This window comes from Pseudopipra pipra, chromosome 5 (assembly GCF_036250125.1).
Source record: "Pseudopipra pipra isolate bDixPip1 chromosome 5, bDixPip1.hap1, whole genome shotgun sequence".
Classification (NCBI taxonomy): domain Eukaryota; kingdom Metazoa; phylum Chordata; class Aves; order Passeriformes; family Pipridae; genus Pseudopipra; species Pseudopipra pipra.
In genome coordinates, this window is record NC_087553.1 from 31,522,417 (window position 1) to 31,542,558 (window position 20,142).

Consider the following 20,142-nt stretch of genomic DNA (forward strand, 5'->3'; position numbering starts at 1 on the left):
TTTTACAATCTGAAATGTTTTCCCTCTAAAATACAAAAATTACTGCATAAGCCTATGGCTTATAAACTTTCTCAGGTTTGTGAAATATCATTCGGTCATCCTACAGGAATAACAGATGGGTTGTCCTTGTACGAAATATGGTATCCACCTGCACTTCATTAGAGAGCTGCATTTTTGTACATGCGACACCACAAGATCACCATGATGACATAGCAGCTTCAGAGAACAGCGTGACTAGGGCTTTTTTTTCTTTTCCCCTCTTGTAACACAGAGGATCTGGCAGACTTTTATCTCCTGACACTGTTAAGAGCATATATTGGTCGATACAGTCTCTTATTGCATCTGCTCTGGGAATTAAGGAAAGCAGCTTCAAGGCAGTAAGGTAAGTGCTGCTGCATGTTTTTACTGTAATGTTCAGCTATTTAACTGTAGCTGCAGTGGGAACATGAAAACATGACAGGATAAGTTTGCCAATTTGTAAACTGAGCACAAATCAGCAGTTGCTTAGTGGATTTGCTTTCTCAGTTTCCTTAAAACAGCTTCACATATTTTGTAGATCAGTGTTGCCTCTTTTTACAGTCTGTTTCATTCTATTTCAGAACAAGAGTTGATATACAGTACAAAGAAATTTGTAAGAGTACTCATCGTGTATTTTTTCATTCATAATCTGTTAGTAAGAGCTCCATAAACTCCATTTGTTAAATCATTCTGCTTCATTCTACAAAGAAGCAAGGTATCCTGATATTTAAATAATTAGTCACATAAACAATGAGAGGAAAACTATAGATATTTTGAATTTTTTAGTTAATTTTAAGGTACATTTTAACTTTACTGTTGAAACTTTTGAAAATATAATCTTTTTCAAACTGTGTAAGAAGTTGTGCTACAGAATTAAGGTTGATTTACTTATAATTTTATATTTCTTTTTTTTCCACAACAACTTTACAATTAAGGTAGTATAGAAAAGATCAAAAATAGTTTGAATAGGATGTCTACTCTAATTTAGTGAGCATTTTTCCAGAATCATGGATTTACATTTAGTATGATTTGACAATTTTCCTGAGCTACTTCACAAATATTTTCACAGGTATTTTACAATATAACTGCTTAGAGCAAACACAGGCAATTATTACAATCACGCTTATGTTGTAAGATAACTGTCTAAGAATGTATTCTGATTTTATCTTTTGGATTCGTGTAATTCAGTGCAACAAACAAGCATATGTACATAATCTATTAACCTTTTACACTTCTGAGAGACAAATTTTTAGATACCTGAATGAGAAATTCATTAATAAAACAAATTAAAAAAACTATATATGTACTTTGTTATTTTATGCCACACGCATGCCCATACGTCCTTGAACCACAGAATTGTAACATACATTCTAAAAGGTTGTTGATAAATTTATTCAAAACACTTGTTATTTTAATTACTTCCAGGGATCTTCAGAAAAGTTAAACTTTGTACACTATTTAAAGAACTGTCAGTCTATGATATTAATAATGAGACTTAACACTACAAATAAAATTTGAAACTACAAAAGCAATAGAATTTGAATTAATAATATCTGTTATTTTATCTTTAAGGCTATAAAATTACATAGATGTGTAAAAAATACCACCCAAAGAATGTAGTCCTAGAGGTTCACTATACTCTCTTTTATACTTTGAATACAGAAGCCCTTGGTGTCCCTTCCTTAATGTTTAGTACCTGAATAGGACCAAATTATGAGCTGAATTGTGTTACTGCATTATTTGCTTTTGTACCAGCTGTACTTGTTTATACCAACAGGGGACTGAAGGTTGAGTTTGCATGTTCTCATGCAGTAATGAAGAACAGACAAAGGAAGTTACACTGATAACTAATATTTCAATGATTATCCTAGGATTTGTTATTGGTTAAATGTGATGGGACCAACACCATGGAAAAAATATGCAATCATATTCCTTATTCAGGGACTAACTTACTCTGTGGAAGATTGCCCAGATCTGAAGTCAGTATTTAGTGGTCTGTTTGTAGGCTTCACATACTTTCTGAAATTACTTGGGAACAAAAAGTTTTAAGGATTTTCTTAATCCTCTCACTCTCTGAACAGCAGCTGAGTACCTGGAACCTTATCTTTTACTGGTGAAAATCAAAGCAAACTCACTGACTTTACTGATGCTAGATGTACTTTACCAGCAAAATATCTGTCTAAGTAGTAAGAAATATAAGCAAGATACTAATCTGCACAGATTAATCAGCAACTTGTGGAGTATTTGATGAGAAAGATATGCTTTTAAAAAGTAAGGTGAGACCACTCATATTGAATCTCAGCAAAATATCCCCAAGGACATTGAATTTTTTCACATACTTTGCTCTATGTGAACTGGAAATCTATGTGAAGCCAGAGTTTCATTGTTTGATTGATTTAGAATGGACACACAATGTAATCAACAGATTATACAGAGAATCTTTAAGGACATTTTCACTATCTGAAAATCAGTTGTTTCAGATGCACTGTAGATTCATATTTGATGGAGTATCCTTCTGCACACATATGTAATATGGGTTGTTTGGCATGTCCAAGATATTATGCTATTTATTTCTATTAGTTTGTCCTCTAGGTGAATATGAAACTTAGTGGACCATGCTTTACTCCACATGATCCATGAGAAAAAGATATTTCAAGCTATACATGTCTTAAAAACACACAATGCAGCAGATCATTACTGTCAGTTTGTAACTTCCCTGTCTCTTTCAAACTTAAGTCAAATAACCACATGTTTAGATATGAGGCAACTCAGTGCATTAGGATGCTCAAAAGAATTTAAATGGCGGAAGTGACTCAGAGCACAGCCTTCAGCAAAACTGAAAATTCTTCTTTGTCAAGTTGAAAAACCTTGGGCTTTATCAATTTTCTTGAGACTTAATGAATGCAGAAAGATATAAAGAATGTTTTACTTACAACAACAGAATGGCCTGCAGTTTTGCATTACAAAGGCAGATTATAACAAGATGGGCAGTAAGTTTATAGTAGCAACAATGTAACACTAACAAACCAATATTTTTTCCTTAATTAATAACTTTAAACAGGAAACCTAATTATTTTAAAATTATCATTAGTTTTTAATTATAATAATTTAAAATATAATTATATTTTAATTATAACATTAAAATTATAATTTGTGTGGTAAACTTTTACATATTGCCAAAAGAGACAAAAAATTAAAGTTATAACTTTTTTATTCCCTTTCACCATACAGGGACAAGACATATTAGAAAGATGACTTTAGACTCCCTACCTGTCTTGCTGTTACTGATCAGTGGCATTTTTTGCCAATATGACTATGGTCCTGGAGATGATTACGGTTATGATCCTTTTGGGCCATCTGCAGCAGTCTGTGCCCCAGAATGTAACTGTCCTTTAAGCTACCCTACTGCCATGTATTGTGACAATCTTAAGCTGAAAACCATTCCGATTGTACCAAGTGGAATAAAATATCTTTATCTTCGAAACAATATGATTGAGGGAATTGAAGAGAATGCGTTTGATAATGTAACAGACCTACAGTGGCTGATCTTAGATCACAACCATTTGGAAAATTCAAAAATTAAGGGAAGAGTCTTCTCTAAACTAAAGAATCTGAAGAAACTTCACATTAACTACAACAATTTGACTGAAGCTGTTGGACCACTCCCCAAAACTCTAGATGACCTGCAGTTAAGCCACAACAAGATCACAAAAGTCAATCCTGGTGCACTTGAGGGGCTGATGAATCTGACTGTCATTCACCTCCAGAACAACCAACTGAAAGCAGATTCCATTTCTGGGGCTTTTAAAGGCCTGAATTCACTTTTGTATCTTGACTTAAGCTTCAATCAACTTACAAAGCTACCGACAGGACTGCCTCACTCCTTACTCATGCTGTATTTTGATAATAACCAGATTTCCAATGTTCCTGATGAGTACTTCCAAGGTTTCAAAACCCTGCAATATTTACGTTTATCCCACAATAAATTAACAGATTCTGGAATACCAGGAAATGTCTTCAATATCACATCATTGGTTGAGTTGGATCTCTCCTTCAATCAGCTGAAGAGCATTCCAACTGTCAGTGAGAACCTTGAAAACTTCTACCTCCAAGTCAACAAAATTAGCAGTGAGTTAAATTTGCATATTTTCGTTAATGTTAACCACAGACTAGACACTGATGGTCAATGCAGGTATCTGAAATGATAGATGAACCACTCTGAAGAAATGGTACTGGTTAGACAGTTAATACACTGACATTTATCTGACTATTGCCCATGTTAATGTTAAAAGACAGACATTTATCTAATAGTGTCTCAAAATACCCTTAAAGAGAGAAATTTCTGGTTTTATACTAATGTGGAAATTATTGCTTAAATTCTCATCTCATGTAAATTGAGTAACTGCATAGAAGCCAATGGAGTTTTCTTATACAACTGAGGAAAAAACTGTGTAAAGTTTGGTTAGTGCAAAAGAATTCAGAATTCTTAAATCAACAAGAAGAGACAGATGTCAGCTAAGGGTATGCATAAGCTTTCAGGAAGCTGGTAGTGAAAGTGTTGGAGGGAAAGGAGAGGAAGAAGACAATAAATTTGTAAGGTATCAGGTACAAGACAGTGAAAAAAATACAACAAAGAAGCTTCTTTTCTTTCTTTCCTCCCTTGTCTCCTGCAGTATCCCTCCAAAGCTATCCTGAAATCCAAAGAGCTGCCCCGTTCTTTCTTTTTATTCCCATTTCACACATCATATGGTCAAGTGGCAAGCTTGTCTCCATTCGCTCATGATTTGAAAAGTGTTCCTTCTGGAGTCAATTAATGTCACACTTTGCATGAAATCACGGAGGTTTCTACTAAGGCAGGGCTTTTACAAGGCTTTCCTATTCCTGGGTCCACAAGGAGGTGTTGCAGACCTGGAGAGATCTCGTCATCATGTCAGAAGACCACCCCTGTCAGTGGTGGTCCTTGATGGAGAGGGAGATCTATCCAACATATCAGGATTTCTGCAGGAGGATTTACATCACCTTGCTAGCTGGCATAAAATAAACCATAAAGTTCCCCCTTTTGTTTGCCTGTTTTTTATCCATCATGGGTTTAAGAATATCAGTGCCAGCTATTCCATACAAAGCCAACTCCATAGAGATGTAGCCTTTAAAGCCAAATATTTTTAGTGTAGATCTTACCAGACGAAGGGTAAGACCTTTTGAAATGTTTTATATTTACTATGTTTCACATTTTCCTCAATGTTATGGTGGTTTTCTTTTCTACTGCATCTCAGTTCCTTGTTTTGATGAGGGAAAACAATGAGTTAATACTTCCTGCCTAAGGCACTGCAGCAACCTGTGGAACTCCATCTGATACTCTGCCACTACTAAAATAGCTAATAATGATGATTTTTAGTTTCTCATGAGATATATGAGGTAATTTTTGCTGCTTAGAAACATTGTTCTGAGCCTTCTGCAAGATACCTAGGTACTAAGCTTCTTTGATATTACCAGAAAGAAAAGAAATATTTCTCTAAATTAATGTCCATGAGTTTCACCAAGAACTTCCTACAATCATTATGCACTGGTATACACAAAAAAAAGTCTGTTTGAGAAATACCCTCATTTGAGTGACTGAGTTTTTTTAACAAGAGCTGATAAACATGCACATTAAAAATGTGTAGCAGAATTGGCTTCACTTCAGTATGTTCTGTCATCCTTTGTGTTGCAAGAAGCAGTGTGTAAAGTAGATAACAAACTGTAAAGAAGACAAATTCAAAGTAACTCCTCTACTCTCTATATTGAAGCACATCCATTATATTGAATGTGGCTGTCAAATATATATATCACCTATTGTACTTGATGCTGGTTGGACCTCCAAGCTAGCACAGGGCCATGGAAGATTTATAAAATTCTTTGCTTTCTCCATACCTCAAACCTAAACCATAACTTCTAAATTGAAATGTCTTTTAATATTTCCTATTTTTGGATTTTTCTGTATAATAATAGCAGTGGTTAGCTACCATGTTTTTAAGATGCCATTAGTATTATATACATACGTTGTGCACGCGCACAAACACACACACACACAAACACACACACTCTTGCAGGATGGAAAATATGAGAATCAAAGAGGTTTGGTGATACAAGAAGAAGGTCCAAAGATGGACTTCTCCGTAATTCATTTGTACCTATAAAGGATTAAGGAGAGAAATCTACTACCAGCAAGTAGATGCCATGTAAATGGAGTATAAATGGGGAAGTGTGAAAATGTTCCAGAGGATAGTTAAGGGGAGCTATATATTCTGCTTCTGTCCATTGACTGGATCAGGACCTGTAGCACAATTGCACTTATTATAAACAGAGTTAGTTGTGGAGGTGCTTGATGGTCCTTTATGTGGCTCACTCCATAAAACAATCGCCTGCTCCTACTTTGTTTATTTTTTTTCTCCCACATATTTCAGGTAGTTTGTTGGAATATCAGAATTTCTTATGACAACAGGTACTTTTAGTGTGAATATAATTGTTCAGATACAAATCCAATTTTCATCTAACCTTTCTTATTCTCAGTGTCCAGCTTATGCAGGAATCCTGTGTTGGGAAAATATGTGAGAAAAATTCCAGGTACACTGCCCCTGAACCTGATTATAAATTCAGGAAGACATTCCAACCCCTGCAACATGAATAAATGTAACAAAGGAGGAAGTAAGCTACTGAGATATTTTATGCAACAGTGCTCTGGTCTCACTGATTACAGTTCCTGTTCAGATCATTCTGGTAACAGCACATTAAGACCCTCTTATCTTATTTTTTGCTAGTGAAGACTGCAAGTAAAAAACCAAACATTTTTAATATATTTTAATACATTCTAATGACTGACAATTATATGAACTGGATAAAAAATTAATACCCAAAATCAAACAGTGGAGCAAAATCCCACTGAAGTCCATGACAGAGTTCATTTGACTTCTGTGAGGACTAGATCTACATCCATTTCCCAAGTGGTTTCAGTATCATAAATAGTCAACACAGATGAGTGTTTCAGTAACAGTTAAATTTTATAGTTTACAGGCATGAAGTTTACACCCTTTGAGTAGTTTAAACATCTATCCAACTTGTATAAGCATAACTTCTTTGCAATCAAACATTAGTATATATGCTCAAAAATAACAATATGGAAGAAAAAAACTCAACCAAGCAAGTAAATTTATAAAGTTTTTTAATGTCTGCCTTTAACAAAAATATACTTACCATGTCATTCCTGAATGACAAGACAATGGAAAAAATCTATATTAGAATTCATGTTTATTTTAAACTTTATAAATTAAACCCAAGCTCTCTGTAGAAAACTGGATCTAAATAGTTAACGGTATAGCCAAGAAAAAGAGTTAAAAGTTTCAGGAACTTAGGCTTCCATTCAGCAAAATTCCACACAGAAATAATCCCATAAACATCTCTCTGACTATATGATCTTAAATCATAAGATTCATCAGTTCATTTCTGCTGGTACGTTCTGAATCAGAAGAGTATCAGAATTGTTCTGAGGTCTTAAAATTTTACTATATTATGATGTAGACTGTTCAAAGGATGCTTTTCATCTCTTACCCTTCCAAAAGAAGGCTGCATACTAAACAAAATATAAGAAATTGTTTTGATTTGCTTTAATTAAATTGGTGATCATGATCTGATATTTGAATTATATATCCTTAATCCCTACTCAAACCAACTTCTTTTGTGAAAGAGACATGAGTCTTTACCCACTTAACATCATATCTCTGTCCAAAAATTTACCTAAGCTCTCATGTTTTAAAGAACTGCCTGTACATTTATACTTAGTTTGCAAAAGCCCAGTTACATCAGTGACAAAAGATTATTGTAATGCCAGTCCTGGAAGTACCCAATGGTAATCCAGAACTTAATGTGGAGGTACAAAAGCTACTTCCTTCACTTCCAGTAGTATTACAACATGAAATAGGTCATCCCATTTTCTTAGATGAGTTAAATAGCCATGTAGAAAAGAAACATAAGGTGGTGTTTTCAAAAGTCCACGAATGACATATGATTGGTAGTTAAAATGGCATCCAATTTTGAGAGTGCTAACTTGACTTCTCAGAAATTATGAGATCTAGTGCTTTGCAACTTAAAAGCAACTGAAAACATGAAATCTGTTTGCTGGTATACAGGTTCATCGAAGGAGTCCCTTCATCCCTTTAAAATATTTTCTGTATGAATTCACCTCATGTCAGTGGCCTGAAGAGGGATCAGTTTCTCAGACTGCTTCTTTAGTAGTCATGGAGCTTTTCATTAGACTAATTGTCTGTCTGACTCAAAGAAAACACAGGTGAGAACAAAAGATCATCTTTGCAGAATTGCACAATGTTGTATGCAGGGGACATCAGATTTATTCACACACATTGTCTCTGGAGACTAGGTCTTTGCCTGAAAGAGATCTATAATATGTGTATGTCTGTGCTTATGTATACTGAGCAGAGAACCTCAGTGATTCATCTAATTTCTAGCTTACACTTAATACTGATCATAGTTTACGAGACAGATTTCTATTCGAGATCTCTCTGGTGGTATGTGAACCAAATAATACTTCAACTGAATAGAGATGATATATATCATGATATATATTCTGAACATCTCACAACTAATAGAAAGAACATCTCCTAACACAAGTCTACCAAGTTCCAGTAAACTCATGGGGATTTACATCACTGTATATGCAAAATATTAAAAATAGTATCATAAATTAAGGGCAAAATTCCCAACTAAAATTAAAAAAAAAACAAAAACAAAAAACAACAGAAAAAGAATGGCTTTGTCCTACTTGTCCTAATTATTCATGTTTTCTCTTGTTCCTGTCCTCTTTGATTCAGAGTTTCCATTGAGCAGCTTCTGTAAGGTAGTTGGACCAACTACCTATTCCAGGATCACACATTTGCGCCTGGATGGAAACAACCTCACTCGGGCTGACCTGCCACAGGAGATGTACAACTGCCTTCGGGTGGCTGCTGAGATTTCACTGGAGTGAGATACCTGGGATTACCCAATTCCCTTCTAAGGGCAGTAACTATAGGAATAACACATCATGATAGTGCTTTAAAATTAAGATATGCCTTAAAAGTGTCAATCTACCTATTATCCATTCTGTTTTTTAATGTTTAGCATGCACTTGGCAGCCTTAAGGAAATGTGTGTTTATTTTTACAAATGTTTGTATTTAGAAAGCACAAGAATGACCAGATATAGTGCAAAATATGCTTTCATCTGGCTCGGTGAGTGAAAAACACTCAGAGAAATCTATGTCCATGCGTGCAGTACATGTCAGCTGGTTCCAGACTTACATGGAAGTCATGTGAGTTTCATCATGGGTTATACTGAAAAGTATGAGCTGGCCTGTGTAAATACAAGATTCCTCTCCAACTTTATTAATTATCATACCTTTTATATATTGCTATCAATGATAAAGAAAAAAATGATTTAACAATCTAAGAAAATTTAAAATGTATGAAAATATCTTTTCAGAGCCTATGACATTATTAAATTAATGGAATACGTGAAAGATAATCAGGGAAAAAAAAGGTTAAAAAATTTTTACCTTTTCTTTTTGTCATACTTTCATTTAACTTGCATGGTAAGATTTTTATCCTTTACTGGTATAATTGTAATTTCAAAAAAAATCATATATACATATATTTTTATTCAATTAATTGCATGCTACTCTTAACCAGTTTGTAGGAAATAAAAGATATCAAATAGTGTTCTTGTGTCCTTATCATTGTCAACTATGTTTCTTTCTCTTATACATTGCAAAAAAAATCAGGTTGAGACAAGATAATCTAAGCTATTCTATTATTATTAAAATTTATTGTAAGGTTAAATAAACTGTTTTCTCTACTTTGAAGTTTCAATATGTTTGTAAATGTAATTTAGCATGCTCCATTGCACTTATGTTGGCTAGTAAGTTGATGCATTATGAAGTTTGTAGTATGGGAATCAAGGTACTATGAAAAAAACAGAAATTAATGTTTTAGTATCGTCAAAACAACAATGAAATCTCTCAGGAACCACAGACAGTGAGTAAAATGCAGCTACACATGGTAGAGGCATGGTAGTATATTCTGCTCAGGAATGAATAGTCCAAATATTGTCAGCATCCTGGAACACACTAAAATAAATATGTAGTAGCTGAGAGCCATAAGTGGCTTGCTTGCAAGCACAGATCATCCCATGGGTACTATTTTCTTTTCAACTGCTAGGCTATTAAATACTCAAACATAAACTCTGCTAGTTTCTATAGCAAAAGCAGAAACCATCACCTCTCAAAAACTCCCAAACCTTTAACCAATCCACACCAAACCATTTAGTCTGCACTTTGCCAGTTCCAGATGTTCAATATCAATGCACAGTTCACAAAGAAACCTGGGACTAAAACAAAAGGAGAGATGCAGAAACAATAGAAATACTTCCCTCCTCATTTTTGTCATTTTGGAATTCATAAGTGTTACTGCTTTTTTTTACCCACATACAGGAAGGATTGAAAGGAACCTTTGTTGCAAGTAGGCTGGAATTTTCATAGAAGAATGAAGTCTAAGTCTGGGACCTTCTGAACACATCAGAGTGGGAATCACTATGGAATGGTACCTAGGCATAATAACATAGGAAAAGAAGAAGTAAATGCATACAAAACTTCCCAAAGAATAGCAAAATATAATGGAAACAGTATTTAACCATTTCCAGAGATATTTTAACACAACTGTCCCCTTCACAGGAAAATATTAAGACTTCTAGAGCAGAAACTGATAATGAAATTTGTCACCTCATAGCCGTAATATAACAATACAACAGAAATTTATTTTCCTTTTCAGCTTGTTTCAGCAAACTAGTCATCTTTATGCAAAATGAAACTGTGTGAACAGTGAGACTGAGAACAGTCCACCTCAAGATAGTTTAGAACCATCCTGTTGAATGCTGTTGAAGGTATTTTCTAAATACCCTTATGTTGCAAAGAAAGCATCCAGAGATGTTCACAAGATATTTTTACGTTCTATTCAAGGTATACAATAGAACGAAGCCCTTTGTCAAAGTAGCAAACAGTACCAATGACCTCTCTCAGAAACTTGGAAGTCTTTACCTTTCAATGAGCACTTGGACAAGTAAAATAAAATGGCATTTGGCAGTACATCTTTATCTTGAACATCTCTTCCTTGTGGTTCAGAAATTCATGGTTAGTTGGGAAGATATGACATTGTGCAGCAAACTCCTCACTACAAAAAAAAACAGAACACGAAGTCCTTCTGCCAAAGGAGAAATGGAACACTGTATGTTTGCTTTCATATTATGAGACACAGAAGCCCAAGTTTCTGCTTCTGCATTAATGGATTGTTCTAAATCACTATAGAGACTAAACTCCCAATCTCTACATATCTTGCAAAAACAAATAGGCAACAATATATATGTTCTTTAGTTCTCAATTTATGAAAGCAACATGAATTATTTTCTAGACACTATGCAGAAATGTAGATGTTCAGGAATACTTAACAGAGCTAAGGCCCTGAAAATTGACTCACCATGTTACTTAAAAGTAGGCAATGTGATAATAACTCAGTTTCAGTAGCATAGAGAAGGGGTAAATTAGTCAGAATTTAGGGCAACATACTATGCAACCTATAGCATAGCTGTACAATTTACTTACAACGTTTACCTCCTTTCAGGTCGAAATTGGTAAACTTATCATAACACTTTCACATGAAGTTTTATATGGAAGAATTTACAAAAAATAAGAACTTTTGGAAAGACATAAATTTGAAAGCAAACATAAAACGGAAACTTTGCCTACAAATATAATGAAAAAAAACAACAATATACAAATGCAGCAGACAAAAATTTTAACCATGAAATTTCAGGAACTAGTTTGCAAGTGTGCTGCACAGCCATTTACAAAGATAGAGTTACCTTTCAAGTAGGCAAGCACTCTCTGATTTAAAAGATATTTTTCATATTAGATTAAATTACAGAAGTTCCCTAGAAGGAACAGGCAGTGTCACATGAATTTTTGGACTGGAATTATAAATCCAACATGCACTCTGCTGCTTTTTAAAGTCCAGCATAGTCAAATGGATTAAGAAAGGACTGAGCAGTTGTTGAATAGAGCTGTACTTCTAGTGCAAGGAAGCTGGCAGGGTCCTATCTCTACTGCAAATCTCTGGTTTAAGTGAAAGGGAATAGATAGCTAGTTCCTTAACATGAACCAAAATATCTAGAAAACAGACAACAAAAAGGCAAAACATAATTCAGAAAGGCAGTCTAAGCTGTTATATGGACAACTGCAACAACCGTAAACTGAAGATGATAGAAACTGAGAGATTATAAAGCAAAATGAAGTTTTGTGGAGAGCCACTAAGATGTAAGGCCACAGAGAGAACTTCCCTCAGCCTTCTCCCTTCCAGGAAATGCCAAGTCACTTCCCTTAGCCTCTCTAAATATACCATATGTCTCAGTCCATGTTTTATTGCTGTCTGCCAGTGTCTAAAAGAGTGCTATAGAAAAAGAGTCCAGTTTTGGGACGCACAATGAAAGGGCAAGGTGGCAAAGAAAAAATTCCAGAAAGAGAAATTTGAGCTGACATGCGACAAAATTCTTCACAATGAGTGCATAAAGCACTGTCATAGATTGCTCAAGGAGGCTGTGGACTCTAAATCCTCAGAAATTTTCATAGCTTGCATGACCAGTGCCCTGGGGGACTAATCTGTCTTTGAAGTTAGCCTTAATTTTAAAAGGAGGTTGAACTAAACAACCTTCAGATGTTCCTTCAAACTTATTTATAATTTCTGTGAATCTGTGATTTTAAAAATACTAGTAACCAATGGGGGAAAAAATTAATATTAATAACCAGCTCTACAGCTGAAGAGTTTAACATTAAATTCATGTGGAAAATTTCAGGTTCCAGTCCATAATTCCAACTCTCATGATACTCACAAAATCTTAACTCAGCTAATATTTAGATATAGATTCCATTGAGACAGAAACTGTGGAAACTTTTTTTCAATGCCTTAATCTCTGCAGCTGGCTTGTACAAATCTGCCCCCATTTTTACACTTGTGATCTACTGAGTAGTGGCAGTGAAGTCAGAGATCCATCCCATCTAACTCTCCCATGTGGGATAGCACTGGCAATCATGCTTAGAGATCCACACAATATAAGGGAAACAGTCTGCGAGCTACCATCCTAATGGACAGAGTGCTCATAAAGGACATTTTGGTTTTGAATTTTTTTTCAGATTTAGATATTGGTTAAAAGATTTTTGATCTGTAAGAAAAGAACTTAATTGATAGGCCTTAAGGCTTTAATCTATAAATAACTCTCTTTTCTACTTAGTCTGAACTGCTCAATATCAGTTAACACAGAGAAAGAAAAGGAGTGCTACCTCTGTACTGTAAGACACTCATCTGGAATGTAGGAAGGTCAGGTTCAAGTACCCTGGCAAATTATCACTTCATTATGTAAAACAAAGTTTTAGAGGCTGGAGCACTTTACATCACACTGCACTCTTCAGCTTCTGAGATCATATTGTGATTGTGGGTCAGACAGGTAATAATAGTGCCCATATCTACACATGCTGAAACCACAAGAAGGATCCCATCAGTTCTCTCAGAGTGGTGGCCTGCCTGAAGTGCCCAGCTTGAATGAGTTCAGAGGTGAGACTAAATTTCTGAAGAATGTGACCACTGAATAACAAAATCACTTTGCTTTGAAGATTTCAGTTGCTCTCAGTTTGGACCCTTGAGGTTCCATCTGCCTTTTTTTTTGGGGGGGGGTTTAATATATTTACTCCTCCATCAATTTATATAAGTATAGTCATATAATCAGGACTTGAGGGTTTCAGTGGGCAGCAGCATATCTGAAAAAGTATGTATTGCTACTCTTTGGTGTTATAAACACAGGGGAAAGCAAACCCGTCTCATAAGGAAAGATAAAGGATCATGAAGCTTTTTGTTTCCTCCAATAAAACAATCTTCAGTGATATTTTGAATTACAGTGTCTAAATCCATTCTTATGAGATGTCTAAAAATATTTTAAAATGTTCATGAAAAAAATCCCACATTGTTTAAAATGATTGAAATTTAGCACGTTCATTTGCCAGAAAACTTAACTGGCTGCTTTACAATAAATATTTGCTGATTTTAGGCTTCTGTTCTTCATCAGACATGCAAAACCTCCCACATTTCCTGTCTCTTGTGGAGATGCTTGTTAGGTCCACCTCTAAGCATAGCTACATTGCCTGCAAGGCAATTAACAAGAATTTTCTTAATAGGCAGATGGACTCCTTGATGGGGTTGATGCTCCAGCACCTAGCAGAGAAAGATACTACTATAGCACTGATGCTACTATAACACTGATGTGGAGAGCTTCCATGCCAGGAGATCCATGCCATTATGGAGGTTTCTGCCTCTGTTAGCTTTCCTTCTGCAGCTCAATCAGTTCTTTTGTTGTTCAGTTAGCACAAGCGTTTATGACTGTGGAGGTGACTGAGTTGGCATGTAGCCTTTTGACATGCAGCCTTTGGACCTGCAAAGAGAATGTGCTGTTAGATTTGAAAAAAATGGGCTGTTAGATTTGAAAAAAATTTGAAAAAGAGTATTTTTGTCTTTATTCCTTGTGTCCTAATGTGGAGCAAAGCATACAAGACAGTCATGCTATCTGGGTAACCTAACTAAACCACATATTTAAATAATTACGAAGACACTTTGGAATATATTAAATAATACCTATACAAATATATTTCTATTGAGGATAATGCTTTCACTAAAAAGTGCATAAGACTTCAGGCAGAAGTACTGGAAGTCTTTAGAAACTTCATACCTTGTAAACTAGTTTAATAATAAACTGTCCTCAAGATGAACAAGGCCAAGTGCTGTCTTTCAAAATTCCTGTTTTCATCTTTCCGGTATCTCATCACATGAATTTGCCATCCATCTTATTACGTAGACTGGTTTTCAAACTATACGAACAAAAGTTTCCTGAGCTTTACTTTTAGATTTCCTCATTACAACCATTTTGCTGCCAAAAAATTAAACAGTAAGATTAATAAGTTCTCAAAATTGTGTGAAATGTTGCATTGATTTCAAGGAGAATTTGTGATTCCATGCATAAAAATGAGACTTTTTTATTCAGGTTCCTAAGTTTGGGCAAGAAAAATCATCACTTGCAGTATTTTTATTCCCACCCCTGATTCAAAAGGATGAGAGATATGTTGTTCCTAATGAAAATCACAGCCATGAGATAAGGTACATATCATATACAGAATGCAGAAGGGGACTAGGCATTTTCCACTGGGATTTACAGCAGCCACCATGATGAGCAGGGAGTCATCCAAGAAAAGAGCAGGCAATGCTGAACACAACCCTAATTATTTAGGGCCTCTGGAGTGCTGTGTGGTGCTTGGACAGGGGTGGATGATGAATTCTCTCTGGAGCTGGGTTCCAGAGCTCTCTTTAAAGGAAAAGGTTGTGTCAGTTTGCATGAGAGTGCTGGATGCTGAGGAATTTCATCTATGGTATAAAGACTGAGTTTCAGCATGTTCCATCTGAAAGGATAATCAGTGACTGGAGTACCCACGGTGAGTGAGATTCAAGCTTCAGTTCAGGACTCTGGAAGAAAACTCAAGTGCTTTGGGAAATTCCAACTCTTGAAAGCTAAGATCAATATCACAGTCTGAGAAAATAGAATTCACATATTCTAATGTTTAATTTCAGCATTTCCCAAGAGTATCTGCATTAAAAATTAGACAAAAAATTACTACAATTAAAGGAAAATAAAATAAGAGCTGTTTTCATATATCTTATGCCATTTGGCTTTTCTTTTTAAATATTAAAAAAGCCCCTGGACCTTGAATTTCTCATATGGCAGAACCACTATAGCAGAGCTTTATTATAAGGGGATTAAAATATTTTTTTTCATTAAGGAGTTCTCTTTTATGAAACTCTTGTCATTTGTTTTAGAGGATAGAATCTTGTGTAAGTCTAAGTTTCTCAGAATTCATTGTGGGTATCTAAAATGAAGATGAATTCAAATATTTTTGGACTTCTTTAACAACTGAACAAAATAAGAGAGTAAAAGTTAACATAAATTAAGGATAAGGATATAATTAAAGGATAGTGAAAACACAGCTTGTTTTCACTATCTTTATGTTATCTTAGAATATTTAATCCATGATGGTCTACTTTTCATAACTGCAGGTCTACAGAATGGACATCAGATCACTAATTCATGTGTTAATTTACCATTAGTTGTATGGAAAATATAATCATCTAAATAGCCACATTTGGGTCCAATAGCTCAATATATGTCTGCAATTGATAAACACATGTTAGATATTTAAGATATACTTAGCATTTTAAAAATTGAGTCCTTGGGTAGGATAGATTTGTTTCAGTCTTGAAATTGTTGAAAGCAAGAAAACAAACTAAGAGATTGACAGCATCATTTACACAGTAGGTAAAGTAAACCTAACAAGCCAAGACAAATACCAGATCTTGGCATTGTGTCATGGAACCTTTATGGTGTTACTGTGGTAAGGATTGCGAAACAGAGAGAAAGGGAACAGAGAGCCAAAAAACTCCTTAATGAAGCACATTCAGGAGAAAGTATATTTTCCATAAAAGCTAAGCCCTTTTTCATAGTTATTCTTTTCTGAAATGTGTTGTTCTGCAAGGATCTCTATAAGCTAAGCTACTCAGTTCTCACTGTGGTTTTCACCAGGGGGTAAAGATGTGCAGAAAGTAAACTTAGAATTTTGTTTCTGGACTTTTAGAGTGGGATGTCATCTTCCTAAATCCTATATAAACAAGAGGTCAGGTGCATTTACATTTCACAGATTAAGCCAGTCAAACTGTTTTTCAGTGTTTCTTTAAACAATGTCTTCTAATCTAAACTGAAAGCTCCCCAGGTAAACAAAAGTGCCTATTTAAATAAAATATGCAGTTTCTTCCACTGAGCGGTCTAGGCAGGTAATTCTAGGCTTTTAGGTGAGGTGCAGCATTCCTGCTTCTAAGTCTGTTTTTTTGGTGGGTTTTTTTTTGTTTGTTTTTTTGGTTTTGTTTTTTTGTTTTTGTTTTTGTTTTTGGTTTTGGTTTTTTGTTTTGTTTTGTTTTTTTTTTTTGTTTTTTTTTTTTTGTTGGTTTTTTTTTTGTTTGGTTGATTTTTGGGTTTTTTTTCGACTGGGAATGATATAGAGTAAAATACATCCATAGCAGCAAGGGCTGGAACATCTGGCCTGGTCCCTTTGATCTTTCTGCATTGTCCCTTGGGCTTGTCTGAAGGGCTCAGTCATCCGCTTTTAGACTCTTTGATCTTGCTGATCTTTTTTGGCTCTTTTTAGAAGGAGCAGCAGATATTATTAATTGGGATATATCACTGTGTGGTGATCAGGCAACTGTTTGGAAATAGAAGTTCTGTCTTCTGACTCTGAGTAAAACTCAGAGCTTCCTACTGTTTATTTCAAGCAGCAATGTAAAAACAGAAATCACCACTACATGCCAGTCTTCAGAAGTGAAAGAGGCAGACTGAATCCTGAGTAAAAGCCAACATGCCTAAGTGTATGGAGCTACCAGTGAAGTATATGATACACAAACTGGACTTACTATCTTCTTCAGGTTTTAAAACATCACTTTTTCTCTAGTAACCACGAAGGCAATTCAAGAGAGAGATTCAGATAAACTGATTGTCCTGTGGAGCAAGATACATAGCATTTTAGTAAAATAGTACTCAAATTTAGACATCCTGGATTGCAGCCTTTGCTAAATGGAACAATCCAGAGGGCTAATGAATAAGCTCTGCTTGCAGTATACTCCTGGGTTTGCTGGTGATGAACTACACACATGCTTGATGTTTAACAGATATTGCCTCAAATTAAGTCTGAGACATATGGCAGCCATTACTGAAAGAAAGGAATGCATTTTTTCACTGTCAGCAACTCTGATGCTGAAACAGAACAACAGCTCCTAACAGTACTCCCAGTTGTCCATATCTCCTCCCAATGGATTTTTCTAGTCTATTACTTTATCTCTTCTAGTCTTTCTCAGGCTTGTGAGCTGTTTTAGTTTCAAGCAAGGACATTACTCTGCTGAAGGAGATTTTACCAGCCCCTTAGGTTGTGCTCCTCACTTTTTTATATTTTTTAAATGCAAACTCACTTGATTAACAGTGTGGGTTGCCAGAAGACATATGGAGTAAAAGTCCTGTAAAAGCTTAAGACATCTTTCTGAAACTAGAATACTCCCAACAGTATCTTTTAAAAGGTCTCCAAAATTCAGAGTGGGTATCCACAGTATTTTTACTGTAATAACTTTTCCACTTCCTTTTATTGTCGCGCGAATACCTTCCATAATGTTACTTTTTGGGAGGTTGCTCATGATCTCAAGAGCAGTTTGTATTTCACTGATATTTGCCTTTGATGGCTCAGTTCACAAGATAAAAGTTACCTCATTAACACAAAATTCTTAGCTGCCTCTTACTGAAAATAAGGTCCTGGAAAGCGTCTCAGGTTGGATATGCAAAACAAAAAGCCTCCCAAACCATTAGTCATTTTTTAAAATCTTGGCTGTGGTCTTTTATTGGTCTGTAAAACTTTATCACCATATAGTGCACCCTTTAAATAATAAATAGTAACACCAGATGATGGAGGACTGAACAAAACCAGTGCATGATGGAGAATATGTGCATAACCTTGAAGGTTTCTTTGGAAGCTGGCCTTTCTGCAAAGTCTGCTTGGACATCCAAGTAATCACCTGTTCCTGCAGAAATATTTCCAAAACTTTTGAGTGCACATGACAACACGTAATACAGTAATCATTCTCTTTCTTCCCGATTTTGAGGACAATTCTTGTCATTTTTTTCTGCCTTGTTTGCATAAGAAGAAATGAAAATTCACATTATTGAGAAAGTCTTAGAAGACATATTTTGCTGTTTTCTTCTCCAATGAAGAACTCCTTCTTTGAATGGATGGCAGTATGTGTTTGATAAGGATCAAATATCTGGCCTCTAAATCCACAAAGGGCAGACTGTGACCCCTTGCTGAACAGTATTTCATACAAATAGTGCCACTGCCTGTAACAAGGTAATCAGCAAGTCCCTTTACCACTGACTTCCATCTTAACAAAATGAATATCTGTATGTGATTAGCAGGTTAAATTAGCAGGTAAATTCAGATCCCCATGAAGAATAAGCTAAATCAATCTTTTTTGTTGTTGTTAAATGTAAACATCTGGGAAAATGAATTTTAACTGTGTCACAACAGATATCTGCCACCAGGACTCACTGTTTTAGAACCTTTGGTGTAACATTCATGATGGACTCAGCTCATTCTTTAGTGATGAACAGACTTCAGCACCTCCATATCCTGTTTACATACTTTGTGAAGATTTAGCAGAAATGCAAGTCAGTTTTATATTGCACTGCCTGGCTTTTACAAAAATCATAGATGCACTTTTCATGGTGAAGCCTTCTTAAATCACTCACAACTGGACACATAACGATTTTAAACTTCTTACAGTGGGGCCTCTGCCTCTCCCCATCTCTCTTCGGTGGACCCCATTGGACAAGCATCCTCAGCACTGTCACTAATGTGTGAACTGGGTCTGCTGCAGGAGGTTAAAGGAAACTTTACAAGTCCTAGGTGTTTAAAGTAGCACTCATGACGAAAAAGTTAAAACAGGACACCTAATTTTTTTCTTTATATTTAGTACATCTGCTTAAAACTAGGTATATATGTAAATTAATTTAATCTAATTTAAACTATTAAAATATTCTACTTAATACGCCTGAAGGAATCAATCTTATACCTGGTTTATAAGAAATCCCTAATAATTTTTAAGAGGTGAAGGGTCTGGAGTTCTAGTAGAGTGAAATGCTTAACCACTTATTTTATTTTTAAGCACATACTTAAGCCATGCAAAAATTACTAGTTGTAAGGATGCATTTTTTCCTAAACAAAAAATAAGGCAGTACAAACATACGCACATGAAAGAAAAATTATGATGTATTTAACATTAGCCTTACTGAAGTCAGTGAAATCTGCCCATGTATTTAAGGTTTGCTTTCCTGTTTTTGATTACTTTTTGTCTACTGTACATCTAAATTT

At 35.2% G+C, this 20,142-nt stretch overlaps 1 protein-coding gene across 1 annotated transcript; it reads left to right on the forward strand.

Moving 5' to 3' along the window:
- The first annotated feature begins 203 nt into the window (after positions 1 to 203).
- On the forward strand, positions 204 to 9,906 carry LUM (lumican). The gene is made up of 3 exons (XM_064655472.1): positions 204 to 382; positions 3,250 to 4,146; positions 8,880 to 9,906. The coding sequence occupies exons 2-3, from the start codon at positions 3,270 to 3,272 to the stop codon at positions 9,032 to 9,034; spliced, it is 1,032 nt and encodes a 343-aa protein (XP_064511542.1). The 5' UTR covers positions 204 to 382; positions 3,250 to 3,269; the 3' UTR covers positions 9,035 to 9,906.
- Positions 9,907 to 20,142: the final 10,236 nt, after the last annotated feature.